We start from the raw sequence: 17,068 nt of genomic DNA on the forward strand, positions 1-17,068 counted from the left end.
GAGAATGCCCCCCCACACACACACACTCTCAGGCCCTCTCTCTGCCCCTGCAGGGCCAGCTCTGGATAAATGGCTTCAACCTGGGCCGGTACTGGCCGGCACGAGGGCCCCAGCAGACGCTCTTCGTGCCCGGCTCCCTGCTGCACGCCTCGGCCCCCAACAACATCACCCTGCTGGAGCTGGAGGGGGCCCCCCCCAGGCCCTACCTGCTGTTCCTGGACCGGCCCCTGCTCAACCGGACTGCCAGCCCCGGCGCTGGGGCCAAGCTGCTGACTCCCTAATGCCCCCCCCAGTGTCTCCTGGGCCCCAGAGGGCTCACCCTGGCCCAGCTGTGTGGAGGGCAGGGCCTGGGGGCCCCTTGCAGCCGCAGAGGAGGGGGGCAGCGTTGCTCCTGGTGAAATAGCAGGTCCTGGCTGGGGCAGGGCTGCCCAGAACCTCATCACGGCCCCCCACGGCTGGGCCGGCCCCCGGCGGGCAGAGTCTGTCCCTCCACCTGTGGCAGACCCCGAGTGCCGCCCCTCGGGACAGGCAGGCGCCCGGCCCAGCTGCCTGCAGCAGGACGAGCCGAGGGCCCCCCGTGCCCCGCAGAATGGAGACACAGTGTTCGCGGCCGGCGGCTTTGGCTTGCCCTTTATTGCCGGTGCGGGGTGCGTTGCGGCCACGTGCCGCGGGGGCTACTCCTGCGGCGCTGGTTTCCCGCCTGCCGACTCGCCCCCCAGGCTGGGCACCAGGGGTTACATTTTATTACCTGGTAAAGCAAAGAAAATCTCGTGCCTTCCCTGCCGTGTCCGGCGTGTTCTGTCACCCTGGCGCCGTGCCCGCCCCAGCGTGGTTCCCCGCAAACCTCACGGGCCGTGAACAGCTCTGAGGGACCACGGGGGCACCAGCCGAGCCACCCTGAGCCAGAGCCCGGGTTCAGAGCCCCGGGGGGCACTCAAGGGCCCTTGGGGGCTTGCTCAGGGTAGTGGGGTCAAGGTACTGCACCCTGGGGAAAAACCAGGCACCCGTCCACAGCATGGCCCCCAGCACACAGGGGGTGACTAGGACCTTGGGCACTTGGGGGTGGGGGGGGAGATTCCTCCCCCATCTCTGCAGGGCAAGGGGGAAGCGGTGGGGGGGCTATATCACCTTCCCCCCCTTCCCCAGATCCAGCAGCAAGGGCAGGCGCCTGCTGGGCTGAGCTTCAGGGGCAGCGTCCTGAGTCAGTCACCGCTTGAGCTACCCCGGGCCGGCCAGCTCAGCCCCTGGGTAAAGGGGAGGATTCACGGGTGCCGGACAGGGCCCAGGGTGCTGCAGGGAGCTCCCCCCCAAGGCAAGGGGCTGCTGCCCTGAGCCAAGCTGCCCGTCATTAACCACCCTCAGCCCAGCTTGTGGGGCACACTCAGGTGGATCACACAGCACCAGCGTTGAGCCCTCTGGTCCCTCCTCCATCGATCCACCAGCCACGCTGCCCCTTCAGCACCCCCTGCCCCAAAACAGGACCCTGACCCCGTGTGACGGTGACGCTCCTGCCCAGGGGTCGGTGCTTGCCCCCCACCCAACCCATCCTGCGCCATGATCCCCTTCCCCTTGAGGCAGGGGGCTGCCCCCCGTGCTGGGAAGGAGGCCTTGAGCTGCGACAGGGATTTACACTCGGGCTCAGCCCCCCGGGAGCTCTCAGCGCCTCCCCCCAGCACCCGGCAGGCGACTGTCCGTTTCCACACAACCCCCATTGCGCTCGGCAGCTGCCTGCCTTCCCGGCGATGTGGGCACTAGGTGGGGCCGGCGCGGCCCCGGCGATGAGCCTGCAGGCAGCCCGTGGAGCAGAAGGAGAAGTCGAGGTAGTGGAAGGGGATCCGGCCCAGCAGGGACTCGCCGCACTGCCAGCAGCGCCTGTACAAACCAGAAGGTACGGCATGGGCCAGCGTCGGGGGCCGGGCCTGCTCCCTGCCAGCAACTGGACAGGGGAGCTGCCAGCCCCACAGGGGAACAGTGCCTCCCCGGTGCCCCCCAGTACCACCCCGGTGCCCGCAGCAGGTTCAGTGCCCGTTACCTGGTGTTGGCGAGAGCCGCGCCCGTGTCCGGCAGCTGGGCAGCCAGTCTCCGCTCGGCAGCGAGGGCCCTCTGAGGAGCAGAGAGCCAGAGCCCCAGTGAGTGGGGTGAGACCTGCCCCCCCGCCTGAGCAGCCCCTGAGAGCCGGGGCAGGGAGCCCCCCATGGGGGTTGGGGTGTCTGGGCCCCCCAGGCCTCACCTTCTCCCGGTCTGGCAGGGCCGCAAAGCGCCGCTTCTCCTCCTGCTCCTGCGCCCGCTGCTTCCGCTGTGCTTTCTGCGCCCGCTGCTTCTCCAGCCGCCCGGCCTCCATCTCCGCCGTCAGGGGCCCGGGCACCTGGGGAGGACGAGCTCCGTCAGCCGGGGGGGGGGGGTCCTGGCTGCCCCGCCCGTCTCTGCGGACAGCCCCCACAGCTGGCTCGCGGTGGGCCGGGGGTTGGGTTCCTCGATTGTACGCAGGGGCCTTAACACTACGGCCCCTCCTGGCTCCTCACACGGCTCCCCCCCCAACTCAGAGCGGGGCAGGTGCAGCCTAGGCGCAGGGACCCCAGCGTGGGTGAGGGGGCCAGCAGCCTGGAGCCGGATTGGTGCTCCCCAGGGAGGGCTCAGGCACCCCGGGGTGGGAGGATTTGAGCTCTCCCAGCTGTCCGAGGGTGCCATGGAGGGATCTCAGGGCTGAAGGGCAGCGGGAGGCACCCACCTTGGCCCGCCTGTAGTCGTACTTGGCTGGGTGATCCACCATGAACCTGCGGAAGACGTTGCGTGTCGACTTGTCGGCAGAGACGCAATATGGGGGTCGCTCCTGCCAGTCCCTGGGAGCCAAGCAGAGAGCGGCTCAGGGCCGGGATAGGCCAGGGCTTGCTGCTTCCCTTTGGCAGGCTGCCCTCCCCCCCCAGCCCCTGCAGGACGGGCAGCCCCACAAGCCAGCCAGGCCCCGGGGAGAACTGGGAAGGGGACCCCGCCTCGCCCCGCTCCCTGGTCAGCCCACCCACCCAGCTGGCTAGATGTCCTGGGGCAGGGGAGAGGGAGCAGGCTGGGGGGCCCAGCGGCTGGAGCGGTGCAGGGGGAGGGCACCTTCCCGCAGGCCCCCGGGACCAGACCAGACAGGGCACTGAAGGGCGAACGAGGAAGCTGCAGACCCCCGGGCCCACAGGCAGGGCCAGCCTTGGGGGGGTGACTGCCCAGAGCGCTGGCCTCAGGGGGTCGCTGTACCTGAGCGCAGGGTCGGCACCAGCCTCCAGCAGCAGTCGCACGGCTGCCCCCTTCCCTGCCGCAGCCGCCACGTGCAGCAGGGTGAAGCCGGTCCCATCGATGGGCTCGCCGAGCAGCGAGAGGAGCCCAGGGGCCGCGCAGGTGGGCTCTGACCCCTCACTCTGCACCCTGCCAGGGTGGCCTTGGGGCTGCCCCACAGCACCATCCTCGCTGCCCGCAGGGGGGGCCCCGCTCTCCGCCGCACCCAGGAGGCGCCGCAGCGTCCCCGTGTCCCCCGTCTTGCAGGCCGTGAACAGGGCATCACGGAGCTGGCCCAGCAGCGTTTCTGGCAGGGAAGGACAGAGCAGCTCAGAGCCGGCCCCAGGGGCCCCCCAGCCCGAGCAGCACAGGGGTCTGACCCCTGTGCGGCATACACCAGAGTGCGCCCCCGGCCCGTCACCCCTGGCTGTGGCTAAAGCGTGGGCCAGGATGGCACCAGGCCAGCTGCAAAGCCAGCCAGAGAGGAGATGCCATGGTTAACGACCCGCAGGGTTAGCGAGGTGCACCAGCTTCTCGTTTGTCTGGCTCTGGCTCTGCCTGTCTCGGCCGGCCTGAGCAGCCGTTAGCCCCCGCTGGGCTCTCCCGCAAGGAGTGACGCAACGCGATCACCACCGCTCCAGAAGGGATGCAGACGGTGCTCCCCACAGGTCTCAGTGCAAGGGGCCACCGATCATTTCTGGGGCTCTTCTCTGCACCTCTCCGTTTTTTCAAATATCCTACTTAAACTGTGGAGCCCAGAACTGGACGCAGGACAGAGGCGGTCTCCCCAGGGCTGTGTACAGAGGTAAAATCCCCCGTTCACACCCCATGGCTCACGTTAGCCCTTTGCCACAGCACCACCCTGGGAGCTCATGCTAAGCCATTTACCACTGACCCCCGAGTCCTTTCCAGAGGCCCCCACTCCACGGTGTGGCCTGCAGCCTCGCTCCTAGGGGTGGGCCTTTCCACCTGCCCATATTGCAGCGCAGCCTGGGCGATCCGGATCGCTCTGTATGGCCACCACTCTGCTGATCTGCCTCTCTGGCCCCCGCTCGCACACAGCAGCACATGGGAGGGGTGAGCTGGGGGGGTCTGACAGGGCAAATGGGGTGCAGGGGAGGAGCGGCCTGAGCCCACAGAGCCCCGACGTGGCACACGTGGGCAGGGCAGAGACAGCAGCATGGCCCAGCCCGACTTACCTCCATTCTCCCAGGGAGCAGGCTCTGCCCCAGGTCCGTCCTGGGGCTCTGCCACCATCCCTGCTCCTGGCTGCGGTGCTGAGCCCTCGGGCTCTTCATGGCCTCCTGGCCCCTCGGCGCAGGCCCCTGCTCCGGGAAGGACCAGGAGAGGGATAAACACGGTCCGGGGCCAACACCTACCCCCCATCCCGGGGGCATGCAGCTTCCCCCAGCCCCTGCCAGCAAAGGCCAGGTGCCAGCTGCCCCCAGCGCCAGAGGCAAAGGCAGGGAAGCCAGCAGCTTCCACCTGCTCGTGCACCCCCCCCCCCCCCAAACACACACCAAAAGACACCCTGTTAGCCCCTTGTGCCGCGAGGGCTTTGCCCTTGAGTGGGGCTGGCGGGGCCACCAGCAGCGCCCGTACCAGGGGAACCCCCGTTCTCACCTCTCCCCACTTTGTTTTTCTTCTTCCTCCTCTTGCGGCTTCGCTTAGGCATCACCTCAAACTCCTGGAGCTGCAGCGTGCTCAGCGTCACCTCCACCGTCTCCAGCTCCCCAGCCTGGCTCTCCTCCTCCTCCGACGGGGCTTTGGGGGAGACAGGTGGGATTGGGGCTGGTGGGCCCGCCCGTGCGCTCGGCCAGAGGAGGCCCCACCCCTTCTCTGCAGGTGAGTTGGGGGAAGGGCCCGCTGGGAAGGACTGTGCCTGGATCAGAGCAGTCCAGGAGCGCCCCCCTCGCCCAGACGGTGCCCTGCGGCAGCGCGCTCTTACGGGGTGCCCAGATGCCTGGACCCTGCTGTCCCAAGGGGACCACAAGGCTGGGGCACAAACAAGAGGCAGCTGCTGCAACACAGGGTCCAGTGCTGGGCACCCTCCCTCCCCCATCCAGGAAACACCCCGGGGGTGGAGGGGAGTCAGCCGGTGCCCTCCCCACATGCTGGCGCCCTTCCCCCTCACTCACTGCTGGCGTCACCCTGCTGGGGCTCTTCCACCGGCGCACACGGCACTTTCCTCCAGCCCTTCCGGGGGGAGCCAGCGAGATCCGCCACCGCTGTGTCCTTCCCTGCGGGACAGGAGCCTTGGGGCTGCGGGCCACCAGCTGGGCCCCGCAGAGACCATCCCCAGACAGAGGGCAGAGCAGGGGGCCAGCCCACCCCCCTTCCACAGAGCGTGGGGCAGGGCAGGTGCTGCAGACAGAGCGGGATGGGGCATTGCAGCCAACCACCATCCCTGGGGGAGGAACCCACTGCCCCCCACCCAGGAGGATTCCTCTGAAGTAGGCAGCTTGGCACTGCCACCCTGGCCTGAGCAGAGTCTAGAAACAATGCCATCCCAGCCTGGTGGCCAGGGGAACAGGCAGCAGGGAAGCAGACCACTCACACCTGGCCCCCAGCACCACTGTCCCCGCACCCCAGTATTCACCATACACCTGCAGGGTGGCCAGGGCCACGTGCACCCGCAGCACCTCCCTGAAAGTGGCTCTGCGAGTGCTGAAGGGGATGTTGTAGACGCGGGGGTCGTCCTTGTGCAGAGGGGGGTTCCTGCCGCCGAAGAGCAGTGCCCGGTTGGCACGGGGGGCACGCAGGAAGATGCGCTGGGCTCCCTGCAGATGTTGTGCCCAGCTGGCCAGTAGGTCCTGGATGTCCTGGGGGTGGAAGGGGAGGGATCACCGCTAGCTCCTGGGCCCCACCTGCCAGCCCTCCTCTGGACTGGGGTATGGCCAAGCACAGCCAGCCCTGTGCAGCTGGGGGATGCCAGGGCCGGGGGGACGGGGACTCAGAGGTTGTGGCCGTACAGCTTAGTGCTTCTGCTATTATCAAGGCATCAGTATGGTGCTCGCTGCAGGATCCCCCGTGTGCTGCCTGCCGGCCGCGCCCCCCAGCCTAGGGACAATGGGGACCCGTTAACCTTAACGACTGCTCTGATGCATAAAGGGTACGCGAAGGGGCTTGGCTGAAGGCACAGGCTTTCGCCACAGCTGGTTGGAGAGTGGGCACTTCCCGGAGGCGGAGGTGACAAAGCAGGGTTAAAGGACTCCTGAGGAGAAGCTTTGGAGAGAGACCCAGGAAGACCCGGTACGAGAGGCGCAGGGACAGGCAGGCTTTGCAGCAGGGGGCCCAGGGCAGCGGTGGGACCACCCGAGGACCGAGAAAGCAAGTGGGCCATGGTGGAGAGAGAGCGCCGGCCTGGAAGTCAAGCCAAGCTCTGCAGCCGGAAGATCCTGGACCCCCGAGGGCCAGGGCCCTGCAGAGCACGCTGCAGCAGGGAGGAAGTTGGGGCAGGGAGATGCGTGTAGGGATTATCGGTTAGGTCTAGATCTGGGCATTTCTCGTGCTGTGAAGTGAAGAGCAGTGGTGGGTAGGATTCTGTGCGGGGATGTGACCCCAGAGCGCCCGGCCGGTGGAGGTCTGCCAGGGGCTGAGTTTAAGCGATGGGGCCTGTCTGAGGGGCCAGCAGCAGTCCCCCGGGGCTGGGCAGGGGCCCGTGAGGTCTCAGCTCTCGGGAGGAGGAGCTAGAGAGGGGTCTGCATTTCCACTCTGCGCCGGACACCCCGAGCCAGGGCAGCGCCTAGACTGTTCAGATGCCAGCCAATAAGGGGCACTCAGCTAGATCTGACAGGGCGCCCGGCAGGCTGACCTGGGATCCTGGGATGGGGGGGGGGCGTTATCCCTAAATGCCTCTCTCAGGGACTGCCAGAAGCCTGGGGAGGGAGCCCAAAGGCCTGGCCCTGGGGTAGGAGACAGGGCATCCCAAGCTCAGGGGCGCCTCTCTCATGCCCCAGCCCCTAAGCAGGGGGACTGGAACCCAGGGTGGCATCCCAGTGGGGAGCATGGCACTGTCCTAGCCTCCCTGCCAGGCCCCGCGCGCCCCCTCCATCCCCACTCCCGGGCACTCCAGCCATAGCACACACCCTGTCCAGCCTCTGCCCATGGAGCCACCTGCAGCCAAGGCCTTGGAGGGGCTGCTCATGGCCTAGGCAGCCCCCACCCAGAGGCTGCCCCAGAACAGTGGCGTGGCCAGCAGAGAGGGCCCAATCCTGAACTGGGCCCGTGCGCTTGCCCCTACCTTGAGCAGAGCCGCCTCGTTGTAACGCCGCAGTGAGGCGCCAGCCGATTTGGGCATGGAGGCCTGGCCCTGGGCATCGCGCGCTCCCTGCACCGTGCCGCGGCGGGCACGCACCGTGTACCGATGGAAGGTCTTGTGATCCAGCACCTCAGGCCTGGGGGAGAGAAACCTCAGAGTGGGCCAGGGCAGCAGGATCCAGACCCTTGTTGCCATGGGGGAACAGGGCCTAAGCCCCACTCCATGAGGGCAGGCCTGGCCATGGGTCTGTGCGGCACACACTGGGTGGGTGTCAGGACTCCTGGGTTTTCTTCCCAGCTCCAGCACTGACTCACTCTGGGACCCGGGTGAGCTCCTGCCCCTGTTGGGGCCTCCATACAGAAGGGAAATGAACACTCCTCTTCCAGCCAGAGCACACTGCCAGCTTCGGGGGACAGACAGGCAGAAGAAGGGTATCCCAGGAGCTGCTGCTGCGAGGGGCCCGTGAAGGCTCTGGGAGTGCCACATGTCCCTGGGGAGAGGAGAGACGCCTTCTGGGCCAGCCCCACAAGCAGACAGGGGGAAAGGGCCCATCTCACCACGTCCCCTCTGATCCCCTCTGCCAGGGGAAAACAGCCCCAAACCACCCACAAGCTACAGAGTTCTCCTTCCCACCCCAAGGCCCTCACAGGATTCTGCTCACTGGAGCAGCAGACCCTGCCCCAGCCCCATGCTCAGGGCCAGACTGGGACACTCACCCCCTGAAGACGGCTCCTGCAAAGTGTCCACCGCCTGTCATCAGGATAACCCAACAGGTGCCTGCGCCCAGGCCCTGCAGAGATGTCACCAGCTCCGCCTGCTGCTCACCACCACCCTGGCACAAGGAAACCCTCCTGTTAGCAGCCTGGTGGCACAGGCCCTCCCTCTGTTGGAGCCGATGACCCACCGGGGTTTGCCAGCTGGGAGCCATTAGCCAGGGGCTCTGCAGGCTGTCGGGGAAGGGGCAGTCTGGGGGCTGACCCATGTGGCAGGGGTTGCCCCTTCCTGCTGAGGCCAGACAGGTGATCATGGCGGCAGCAGCTCCCATCTGAACAGGGCTCATCGTGCACCAAGTAAAGCCTTGGTTCCAGCCGGATGAGCTGGGCCTGGCCACCTCCCTGCACTTGGGCAAGGATCCTCTGGCAAGCACCGCTCCAGCTAAACCCCGACCACTTGTATAATGGAACAGCCAGATCCCGACAGAGCTGGCGCTCGGCTCCCCTGCACACGCGTCCAGCTGCCCGCAGGATCATAGGGGGCAAAGAGGGGTCAGGGGTCCCAGCCAAACCCCGCTTGCTGGCCCGTCAGGGCTATCCTGGACCATGACCTGCTCCAGGACCTCTGGCAGGTCACCGGGGATGGGGCTCAGCACTGCTGGGCCGTCGCTTGCCTTCTTACTGCCCAGCACACAGCGGTAGGCGGAGAGCAGCTGGCCCTGGGAGTTGCGGAACAGAATCTTAGCCGAGCGGTGGCTCTGCTGGCCGCTCCCTGGGTCTGCATGGCCTCGGGGAGGGAGCAGGTCGGTCTCGCTGCCCGAATCGGAGTTGTCAGAATCGGACCCGGAGATGCTGGAGACATCACCTGCAAACGGGGCAGGAGGGGGACAGGGCTGTCAGATGCTAAGGTGCCCGAGGAAGGCACGAGTCCTAAAATGAAGAGGAGGGAACAATTCCCAGTCCACTAGGATCACAGCGCCACCTCCTCCACGTCCCACCTGGAGACCTAGAGATCCTGCGAATGTCCACTGCCCTCCCCCCCTCTTCCCCCCAGCCTTCTAGGTCATGTGCGATGGCCTCTCACAGCCCAGCCAATGTGAACAGTGTGGAGACAACCCATCTGACGCTCCTGGGGTAGCGAACCAGGCAGACGCTGTGGAAGGAGTGCACCACATTCTGGGGTGCAGCAGGATCCTGGGGTGGGGGGGAGCGAGTGTTTGAGGAGGGAGGCATCCGCAGAACATACAGTCCTCACTGAGATACCCATCTATGGCCTGGTCCCACTTGACAGGTCAGAGCCAGCCAGCTCCAGGGGGCAGAGGAGGGGCTAGAACAAACCTCACCACAAAGAGCAGAAGAGAGGCCAGCCTGGGTCAGACCAAAGGTCCATCTAGCCCAGTCTCCTGTCTGCCGACAAAAAGAACAGGAGTACTTGTGGCACCTTATTCTTTTGCAGATACAGACTAACATGGCTGCGACTCTGAAACCTTTTTGTCTGCCGACAGTGGCCAGGGCCAGGTGCCCCAGAGGGAATGAACAGAACAGGGAATCACCCAGTGATCCATCCTGTTGTCCACTCCCAGCTTCTGGCAAATCTTTTTTGAGATGGGGCTACATCTACATCTACATGCAGTCTTCAAGATGTGGGCATACTATGGATTTATATAGCGGTAATGTATGACATGACAGGACCTGAACTCATCTCAGAGGAGCCTCCCACATGGGGCAGGAAAACAAAGGGATCCAGGAAGCAGGCAGCTACTAGGGAGAAGGTAAGTGGGACTGGTGCTCAGAGCTTCTCCACCCAGTCAGGTGCCAGCAGAGAGGCTTCCTGCTGCCTATGGGCCCTGCTGAAGAGTTCATAGAATCATAGAATCATAGAATATCAGGGTTGGAAGGGACCCCAGAAGGTCATCTAGTCCAACCCCCTGCTCGAAGCAGGACCAAGTCCCAGTTAAATCATCCCAGCCAGGGCTTTGTCAAGCCTGACCTTAAAAACCTCTAAGGAAGGAGATTCTACCACCTCCCTAGGTAACGCATTCCAGTGTTTCACCACCCTCTTAGTGAAAAAAGTTTTTCCTAATATCCAATCTAAACCTCCCCCATTGCAACTTGAGACCATTACTCCTCGTTCTGTCATCTGCTACCATTGAGAACAGTCTAGAGCCATCCTCTTTGGAACCCCCTTTCAGGGAGTTGAAAGCAGCTATCAAATCCCCCCTCATTCTTCTCTTCTGCAGACTAAACAATCCCAGCTCCCTCAGCCTCTCCTGATAAGTCATGTGCTCTAGACCCCTAATCATTTTTGTTGCCCTTCGCTGGACTCTCTCCAATTTATCCACATCCTTCTTGTAGTGTGGGGCCCAAAACTGGACACAGTACTCCAGATGAGGCCTCACCAGTGTCGAATAGAGGGGAACGATCACGTCCCTCGATCTGCTCGCTATGCCCCTACTTATACATCCCAAAATGCCATTGGCCTTCTTGGCAACAAGGGCACACTGCTGACTCATATCCAGCTTCTCGTCCACTGTCACCCCTAGGTCCTTTTCCGCAGAACTGCTGCCTAGCCATTCGGTCCCTAGTCTGTAGCGGTGTATTGGATTCTTCCATCCTAAGTGCAGGACCCTGCACTTATCCTTATTGAACCTCATCAGATTTCTTTTGGTCCAATCCTCCAATTTGTCTAGGTCCTTCTGTAACCTATCCCTCCCCTCCAGCGTATCTACCACTCCTCCCAGTTTAGTATCATCCGCAAATTTGCTGAGAGTGCAATCCACACCATCCTCCAGATCATTTATGAAGATATTGAACAAAACCGGCCCCAGGACCGACCCCTGGGGCACTCCACTTGAAACCGGCTGCCAACTAGACATGGAGCCATTGATCACTACCCGTTGAGCCCGACAATCTAGCCATTGCTGTGATTGCTGTGATGGGGTGTACCAGACATTTGATGCCCCTGCCACATTGTCACCTCTCCATCCAAAGAAGGCATGCTCTCTGGGGAGAAAAAAGTAGCGAGTTTAGACCTCCAAGAGCTGCCTAGAAAGGCCACCCCTCGGATCAGCTGCTAGTGGAACCAACAAGAATTGATCCTCCAGCAGGTAGAAAGGCCAGGAGTGGGCAAAACCCAGTCAGGGCCCAGCAGCCAAGACAAAAACAGGTAGCTGCCTCCTCCAGTGGCCAGCTGCGGGTGAGGCTAGGATGGGGAGGAAGGATTGCTCCAGTTGATCCCAAAAGCCAGTCTGGTCAGGGCCTAACCCCAGCCGCACCTTTGGATTGAGCCGGTGACAGATTGTTTTATGTTGCAGAATTCGCAGCGCAGGGGACACCTAGGGTTGGATATCAACTGATAATTAAAGGGTGCTTGCTTCGTGCGGCGCTCCACCAGCTCAAGCAAGCCCGTGACAGCAGCCCTTCCTGTCTGTCCCCCCTCACCTGCATGGGTCTTCTCCTCAAACTCCTCTGCTGCAAGTGCCCGGCGCCCCAGCAAACGCTGCTTCAGGTTAAAGCGGTGCCAGTCCAGGCGGTAATGCTCAGTCTGGGAAGGAAACGGAGTGAGAAGGGGCCTCCCATACTGATAATCCCCCAGGTCGGATGAATGGAAGCGCACCAACCCATGCCCCGGGACTGGCCAGTGCGGAGGTCCCCTCAGCCAGATGCCAGCCTGCCGGGGACTTGGGAATCAGCAGAAGCTGCCTTGCTTTATTGGCATGTCATGGTCACTTGGTTAGCTAATGCCCTCAGTGCCAAGTTCCCACCCTGCCCCCAGGGTTGCAGAGCCTTGGCACCAGCTTACTGGCCCAGGGCTTTGCAGCATGTGGAAACTGGTAATGTGGCTATGCCAGAGCTCCCAGACCCTGCCCAGCTGAGAGATGCAGCCGCAGTTTACCAGGGGCCTGAGGAATGCACTTGACTGGCTTAAAAGAGAATCAATTGCAGCCTCCCTCGTTCTGTGGGTGCGGCTGATGGAGACTACAAATCCCAGCGTGAAATACTCCACCTTGTGCCAAGTGGGTAAGCCCAAAATGGAGCACTGCATTTCAGGACCAGTAGTCTCTGGGCTGCATCTCCGCGTACCCAGGCCACAATTGTGGATCTCCATGGTCCACATTTCGGCCATTCACATACCCATTTCACACAACCCGGCTTCCCCAGCTGCCTGCTCGCTCACAGCACTGCCTGCTGGGGGCAATGGAAAACACACCACCCCTCTGCCTCCACTCCCGAGGCTGCTGCGTACCTGCTCCTCCCTGCTGTCAAACACCCGGGAGCAGGCTGAGCAGCACATCCGGTCCGATATCTCTGGGACCCCTCGGGCTCTCTCCTCCCCACTGGCCGCCACTAGCTTCTCTGAAAGAGGGAGAGGAGCTCAGGGAAGATATGCCACTTCCATTGGAGAGGGACAGAGGGCTACAGGACAGACAGATCACTCCGAAGTGTGGCTAGAGCAAAGAGTGAAGAGTCAGTTTGACTGTTCCTGACTCTGCCACTCACTTGATGCATGGCCCTGGGCAAGTTACTGCACCTCTGTGCCTCAGTTTCCCCACATGTAACACGGGGATGATACCAACCCACCAAACAGGATTAGTTTCAGTGTGTGTGTGAAGTGTTTTGCGCTCCTCAGGCTGAAGGCTCTTGACTGGGGTAAAGCAGCTCAAACCAGAGCCCATCTCCCCACCAAGCCCCAGAGGGTGGGATACCTCTTAGCATTGGACTGCAGCAAAGTCCCCCCACGGGACACTCTCCCACCCTCCCCCCTGGAAGCCCCTCCGCTGGCTCCACTGCCCCTCTAGCCAGCTCACTGGCTTTTATGCACTACCTTGCGTTATGGCATTAGAGTCTGTGGACCGCACGTCCTCTGAAAAGCCATTGACGAGGGAGAGTCCATGCAGGAAGGTGGGGTCCTGGGCAGCCTCAAACACAGACCTGACCTCGAGGGGCTGCATTGTTTCCAGCAGGAGTCTGAAGAAGGAATGAGAGTGAGGTAGAGAACACCATCGACAGGCTCCCGTGCCCTGTGACTTGGCACCCGTGCCCTGGCAGGGGATGGGCAGTCGTGTCGCCCCATTAGCTGGAAGAAAAGGAGGACTTGTGGCACCTTAGAGACTAACCAATTTATTTGCGCATAAGCTTTCGTGAGCTACAGCTCACTTCATCGGATGCATACTGTGGAAAGTTCAGAAGACGTTTTTATACACACAAACCATGAAAAAATGGGTGATTATCACTACAAAAGGCTGAGGGCTACCGTGAGGAGTGGGAGGGCTGACGGGGTGGGAGGGCTGTATTGATGGGGGTTCTGGGCAGATGGGGTGAGTGCTGGGAGGGTGAACTGAAGGTAGTGGGAGGCAATGGGGGAGGGGGACTGAACTGAGGGGCGCTGAAGGGGGGGTTGGGTGAGGAGAGAACTGGTGGGGGGCTGGGGGACAGGATAAAGTGCTGGGCAGGAGACTGCAGATGTGGGGGTGAGAGCTCATTAGCTGGGGGACACGTGGCAAAGAGCCCGCAGTGCTGCTCTTGGCGATGGAGGTTCCCCTCCAGGACAGGGCTGCTGGCTTTGGAGCGAAAGGTCCCAAGTTCTATCACTGCGGCCATGTGACCACCGAGTGCCTGGGGAGCCTGCCACGGGCTGCGCCACGGACACCAGGCACCAACCGCATCGTGACCCCGCCGCAGACCTGCCAACTCTTGGGGAAGAGAACGCTCACATGGCAGGATGGTTCTTTCCAGTCAAACAGGAGTTACCCGCCCTGGACAAAGGAATGCGGTTTCTCCACCAGGCAGCTAATTACAAAGTACTTTGAAAGACAATGAGAATTCATTTACACCTGATAAACAAAGCTGTCAAGCTAACAAGAGACAGGAGCCGACACTCCAGCAGGGAAGAGAAAATTCATCTTGGGGGGGGGGGGGGTCCCCTACAACCCTCAAATAAGCAATTGAATCAACTAGAAAAAAATGAGAGTTCTAAAAGTGAGGCTTAATTTTACTTAGAAATCCTGTCAGCCACCCCGGGCCTGAGCGGGGCTTTGGCTGTCAGCCCAGGCGGCTGCTCCCCTGCTAGCCTGGGAAGTGGGAGAGGGGACCCCACTGCAGCCCTGCCCCCCTCCCCGAGGTCTGGAGAGGGTGAAGAACCCTAAGGAGCAGAGGTGAGGCTGGGGGCTGCCGTGAGGAGGGAGGGGGGCTGTATTGATAGGGGGTTCTGGGCAGATGGGGTGAGTGCTGAGAGGGTGAATTGAGGGTAGTGGGAGGCAATGGGAGAGGGGGACTGAACTGAGGGGCGCTGAAGGGGGGGTTGGGTGAGGAGAGAACTGGTGGGGGGCTGGGGGACAGGATAAAGTGCTGGGCAGGAGACTGCAGATGTGGGGGTGAGAGCTCCTGCAGCTGGGTTTTGGGGCAAGCCGTGTCAGTCTGTATCCACAAAAACAACGAGGAGTCCGGTGGCCATATCCAGCCCGTGTGGGGGAGCGGGCGACACTAATTGCCCCACACACGCACCTTGGGAAGGGGTGCGGGGGGGTTTCAAATGCCACGAGACTGGCCGAAAACACACAATTAAATCTGGGTTTAAATGTCGCGATTTGGGGGCCAATCTCCGGGTTCCCGAGGGTCCGACGCGCGATTGTCGATCTCCTGAAGGCGGCAATGCGGTTAGAGGGGTCAGCGCAGGCCAGGGACGGGCCACGGGGACCTTGTGCCCTGACTGCCCAGCAGAGCCTGGGGGATCCCGCCCCCCCCATTGGCCAGGGGCACCCCGGGGATCCCGCTCCCCCCATTGGCCAGGGGCACCCCGGGGATCCCCCATTGGCCAGGGGCACCCCGGGGATCCCCCATTGGCCAGGGGCACCCCGGGGATCCCGCTCCTCCCCCCACTGGCCAGGGGCACCCCGGGGATCCCGCTCCTCCCCCCACTGGCCAGGGGCACCCCGGGGATCCCGCTCCTCCCCCCACTGGCCAGGGGGCACCCCGGGGATCCCGCTCCTCCCCCCACTGGCCAGGGGCACCCCGGGGATCCCGCTCCTCCCCCCACTGGCCAGGGGCACCCCGGGGATCCCGCTCCTCCCCCCCACTGGCCAGGGGCACCCCGGGGATCCCGCTCCTCCCCCCACTGGCCAGGGGCACCCCGGGGATCCCGCTCCTCCCCCCACTGGCCAGGGGCACCCCGGGGATCCCGCTCCTCCCCCCATTGGCCAGGGGCACCCGGGGATCCCGCTCCTCCCCCCATTGGCCAGGGGCACCCCGGGGATCCCGCTCCTCCCCCCATTGGCCAGGGGCACCCCGGGGATCCCGCTCCTCCCCCCATTGGCCAGGGGCACCCCGGGGATCCCGCTCCTCCCCCCATTGGCCAGGGGCACCCCGGGGATCCCGCTCCTCCCCCCATTGGCCAGGGGCACCCCGGGGATCCCGCTCCTCCCCCCATTGGCCAGGGGCACCCCGGGGATCCCGCTCCTCCCCCCATTGGCCAGGGGCACCCCGGGGATCCCGCTCCTCCCCCCATTGGCCAGGGGCACCCCGGGGATCCCGCTCCTCCCCCCATTGGCCAGGGGCACCCCGGGGATCCCGCTCCTCCCCCCATTGGCCAGGGGCACCCCGGGGATCCCGCTCCTCCCCCCATTGGCCAGGGGCACCCCGGGGATCCCGCTCCTCCCCCATTGGCCAGGGGCACCCCGGGGATCCCGCTCCTCCCCCCATTGGCCAGGGGCACCCCGGGGATCCCGCTCCTCCCCCCATTGGCCAGGGCACCCCGGGGATCCCGCTCCTCCCCCCATTGGCCAGGGGCACCCCGGGGATCCCGCTCCTCCCCCCATTGGCCAGGGGCACCCCGGGGATCCCGCTCCTCCCCCCATTGGCCAGGGGCACCCCGGGGATCCCGCTCCTCCCCCCATTGGCCAGGGGCACCCCGGGGATCCCGCTCCTCCCCCCATTGGCCAGGGGCACCCCGGGGATCCCGCTCCTCCCCCCATTGGCCAGGGGCACCCCGGGGATCCCGCTCCTCCCCCCATTGGCCAGGGGCACCCCGGGGATCCCGCTCCTCCCCCCATTGGCCAGGGGCACCCCGGGGATCCCGCTCCTCCCCCCATTGGCCAGGGGCACCCCGGGGATCCCGCTCCTCCCCCCATTGGCCAGGGGCACCCCGGGGATCCCGCTCCTCCCCCCATTGGCCAGGGGCACCCCGGGGATCCCGCTCCTCCCCCCATTGGCCAGGGGCACCCCGGGGATCCCGCTCCTCCCCCCATTGGCCAGGGGCACCCCGGGGATCCCGCTCCTCCCCCCATTGGCCAGGGGCACCCCGGGGATCCCGCTCCTCCCCCCATTGGCCAGGGGCACCCCGGGGATCCCGCTCCTCCCCCCATTGGCCAGGGGCACCCCGGGGATCCCGCTCCTCCCCCCATTGGCCAGGGGCACCCCGGGGATCCCGCTCCTCCCCCCATTGGCCAGGGGCACCCCGGGGATCCCGCTCCTCCCCCCATTGGCCAGGGGCACCCCGGGGATCCCGCTCCTCCCCCCATTGGCCAGGGGCACCCCGGGGATCCCGCTCCTCCCCCCATTGGCCAGGGGCACCCCGGGGATCCCGCTCCCCCCATTGGCCAGCACTTCCCGACCGTGCCCCGCGCGGGGCCAGAGGGGCTCTGCCCCCCGAAGGCCGCGAGGGCGGCGCTCACCTGTCCGGGGGGAAGCGAAGCGGGTAGCGCCTCACCCGGAAGCTAACGGCAGACACGCAGGACGTCACATCCGCCCCGCGACGGAGCGCCGTCGGGGACAACCCTGTAGCCCCGCCCCCGCCGCCTCTCACCCTCCCTCGGATTGGCCCCCGCGGTCCCGCCCACAG

At 64.5% G+C, this 17,068-nt stretch overlaps 2 protein-coding genes across 8 annotated transcripts in view; one reads left to right on the forward strand and one right to left on the reverse strand.

The window, feature by feature from the left end:
* The window catches only part of GLB1L (galactosidase beta 1 like), a 17,237-nt gene extending 16,457 nt beyond the window's left edge, over positions 1–780 (forward strand). For both annotated transcript variants that reach the window (XM_037913237.2, XM_037913241.2), the window contains one exon: positions 54–780. In XM_037913237.2, coding sequence (XP_037769165.1) covers positions 54–281 — 228 coding nt within the window. In that variant the 3' untranslated portion in view covers positions 282–780. The remainder of the gene's footprint in view (positions 1–53) is intronic.
* Positions 616–17,032, reverse strand: ANKZF1 (ankyrin repeat and zinc finger peptidyl tRNA hydrolase 1). 6 transcript variants are annotated; one of them, XM_043524942.1, is made up of 17 exons: positions 16,902–17,032; positions 13,058–13,200; positions 12,479–12,588; positions 11,674–11,776; positions 8,907–9,097; positions 8,236–8,351; positions 7,502–8,009; positions 5,858–6,080; positions 5,397–5,498; positions 4,882–5,022; positions 4,458–4,583; positions 3,241–3,565; positions 2,729–2,840; positions 2,231–2,365; positions 2,033–2,103; positions 1,746–1,872; positions 616–1,700 (listed from the first exon to the last, which is right to left on the reverse strand). In XM_043524942.1, the coding sequence occupies exons 2-16, from the start codon at positions 13,182–13,184 to the stop codon at positions 1,752–1,754; spliced, it is 2,511 nt and encodes an 836-aa protein (XP_043380877.1). In that variant the 5' UTR covers positions 13,185–13,200; positions 16,902–17,032; the 3' UTR covers positions 616–1,700; positions 1,746–1,751. The 6 variants fall into 6 exon arrangements, with proteins under 6 accessions (XP_043380877.1, XP_037769161.1, XP_043380876.1 ...); XM_037913233.2 differs by having other exon boundaries at positions 616–1,872; positions 7,502–7,655; XM_043524941.1 differs by having other exon boundaries at positions 616–1,872.
* Between the last annotated feature and the right edge of the window lie 36 nt (positions 17,033–17,068).

This window comes from Chelonia mydas, chromosome 11, assembly GCF_015237465.2.
Source record: "Chelonia mydas isolate rCheMyd1 chromosome 11, rCheMyd1.pri.v2, whole genome shotgun sequence".
NCBI lineage: Eukaryota > Metazoa > Chordata > Testudines > Cheloniidae > Chelonia > Chelonia mydas.

Coding starts and splice junctions, on each gene's coding strand:
- ANKZF1 (XM_043524942.1), bottom strand. CDS start 13,184: ATGCAGCCCCTCGAGGTCAGGTCTGTGTTTGAGGCTGCCCAGGACCCC. Junction 12,589..13,057: donor CTCTAATGCCATAACGCAAG/GTAGTGCATAAA, acceptor TCCCTCTTTCAG/AGAAGCTAGTGGCGGCCAGT. Junction 2,841..3,240: donor GGTGCCGACCCTGCGCTCAG/GTACAGCGACCC, acceptor CTTGGCTCCCAG/GGACTGGCAGGAGCGACCCC.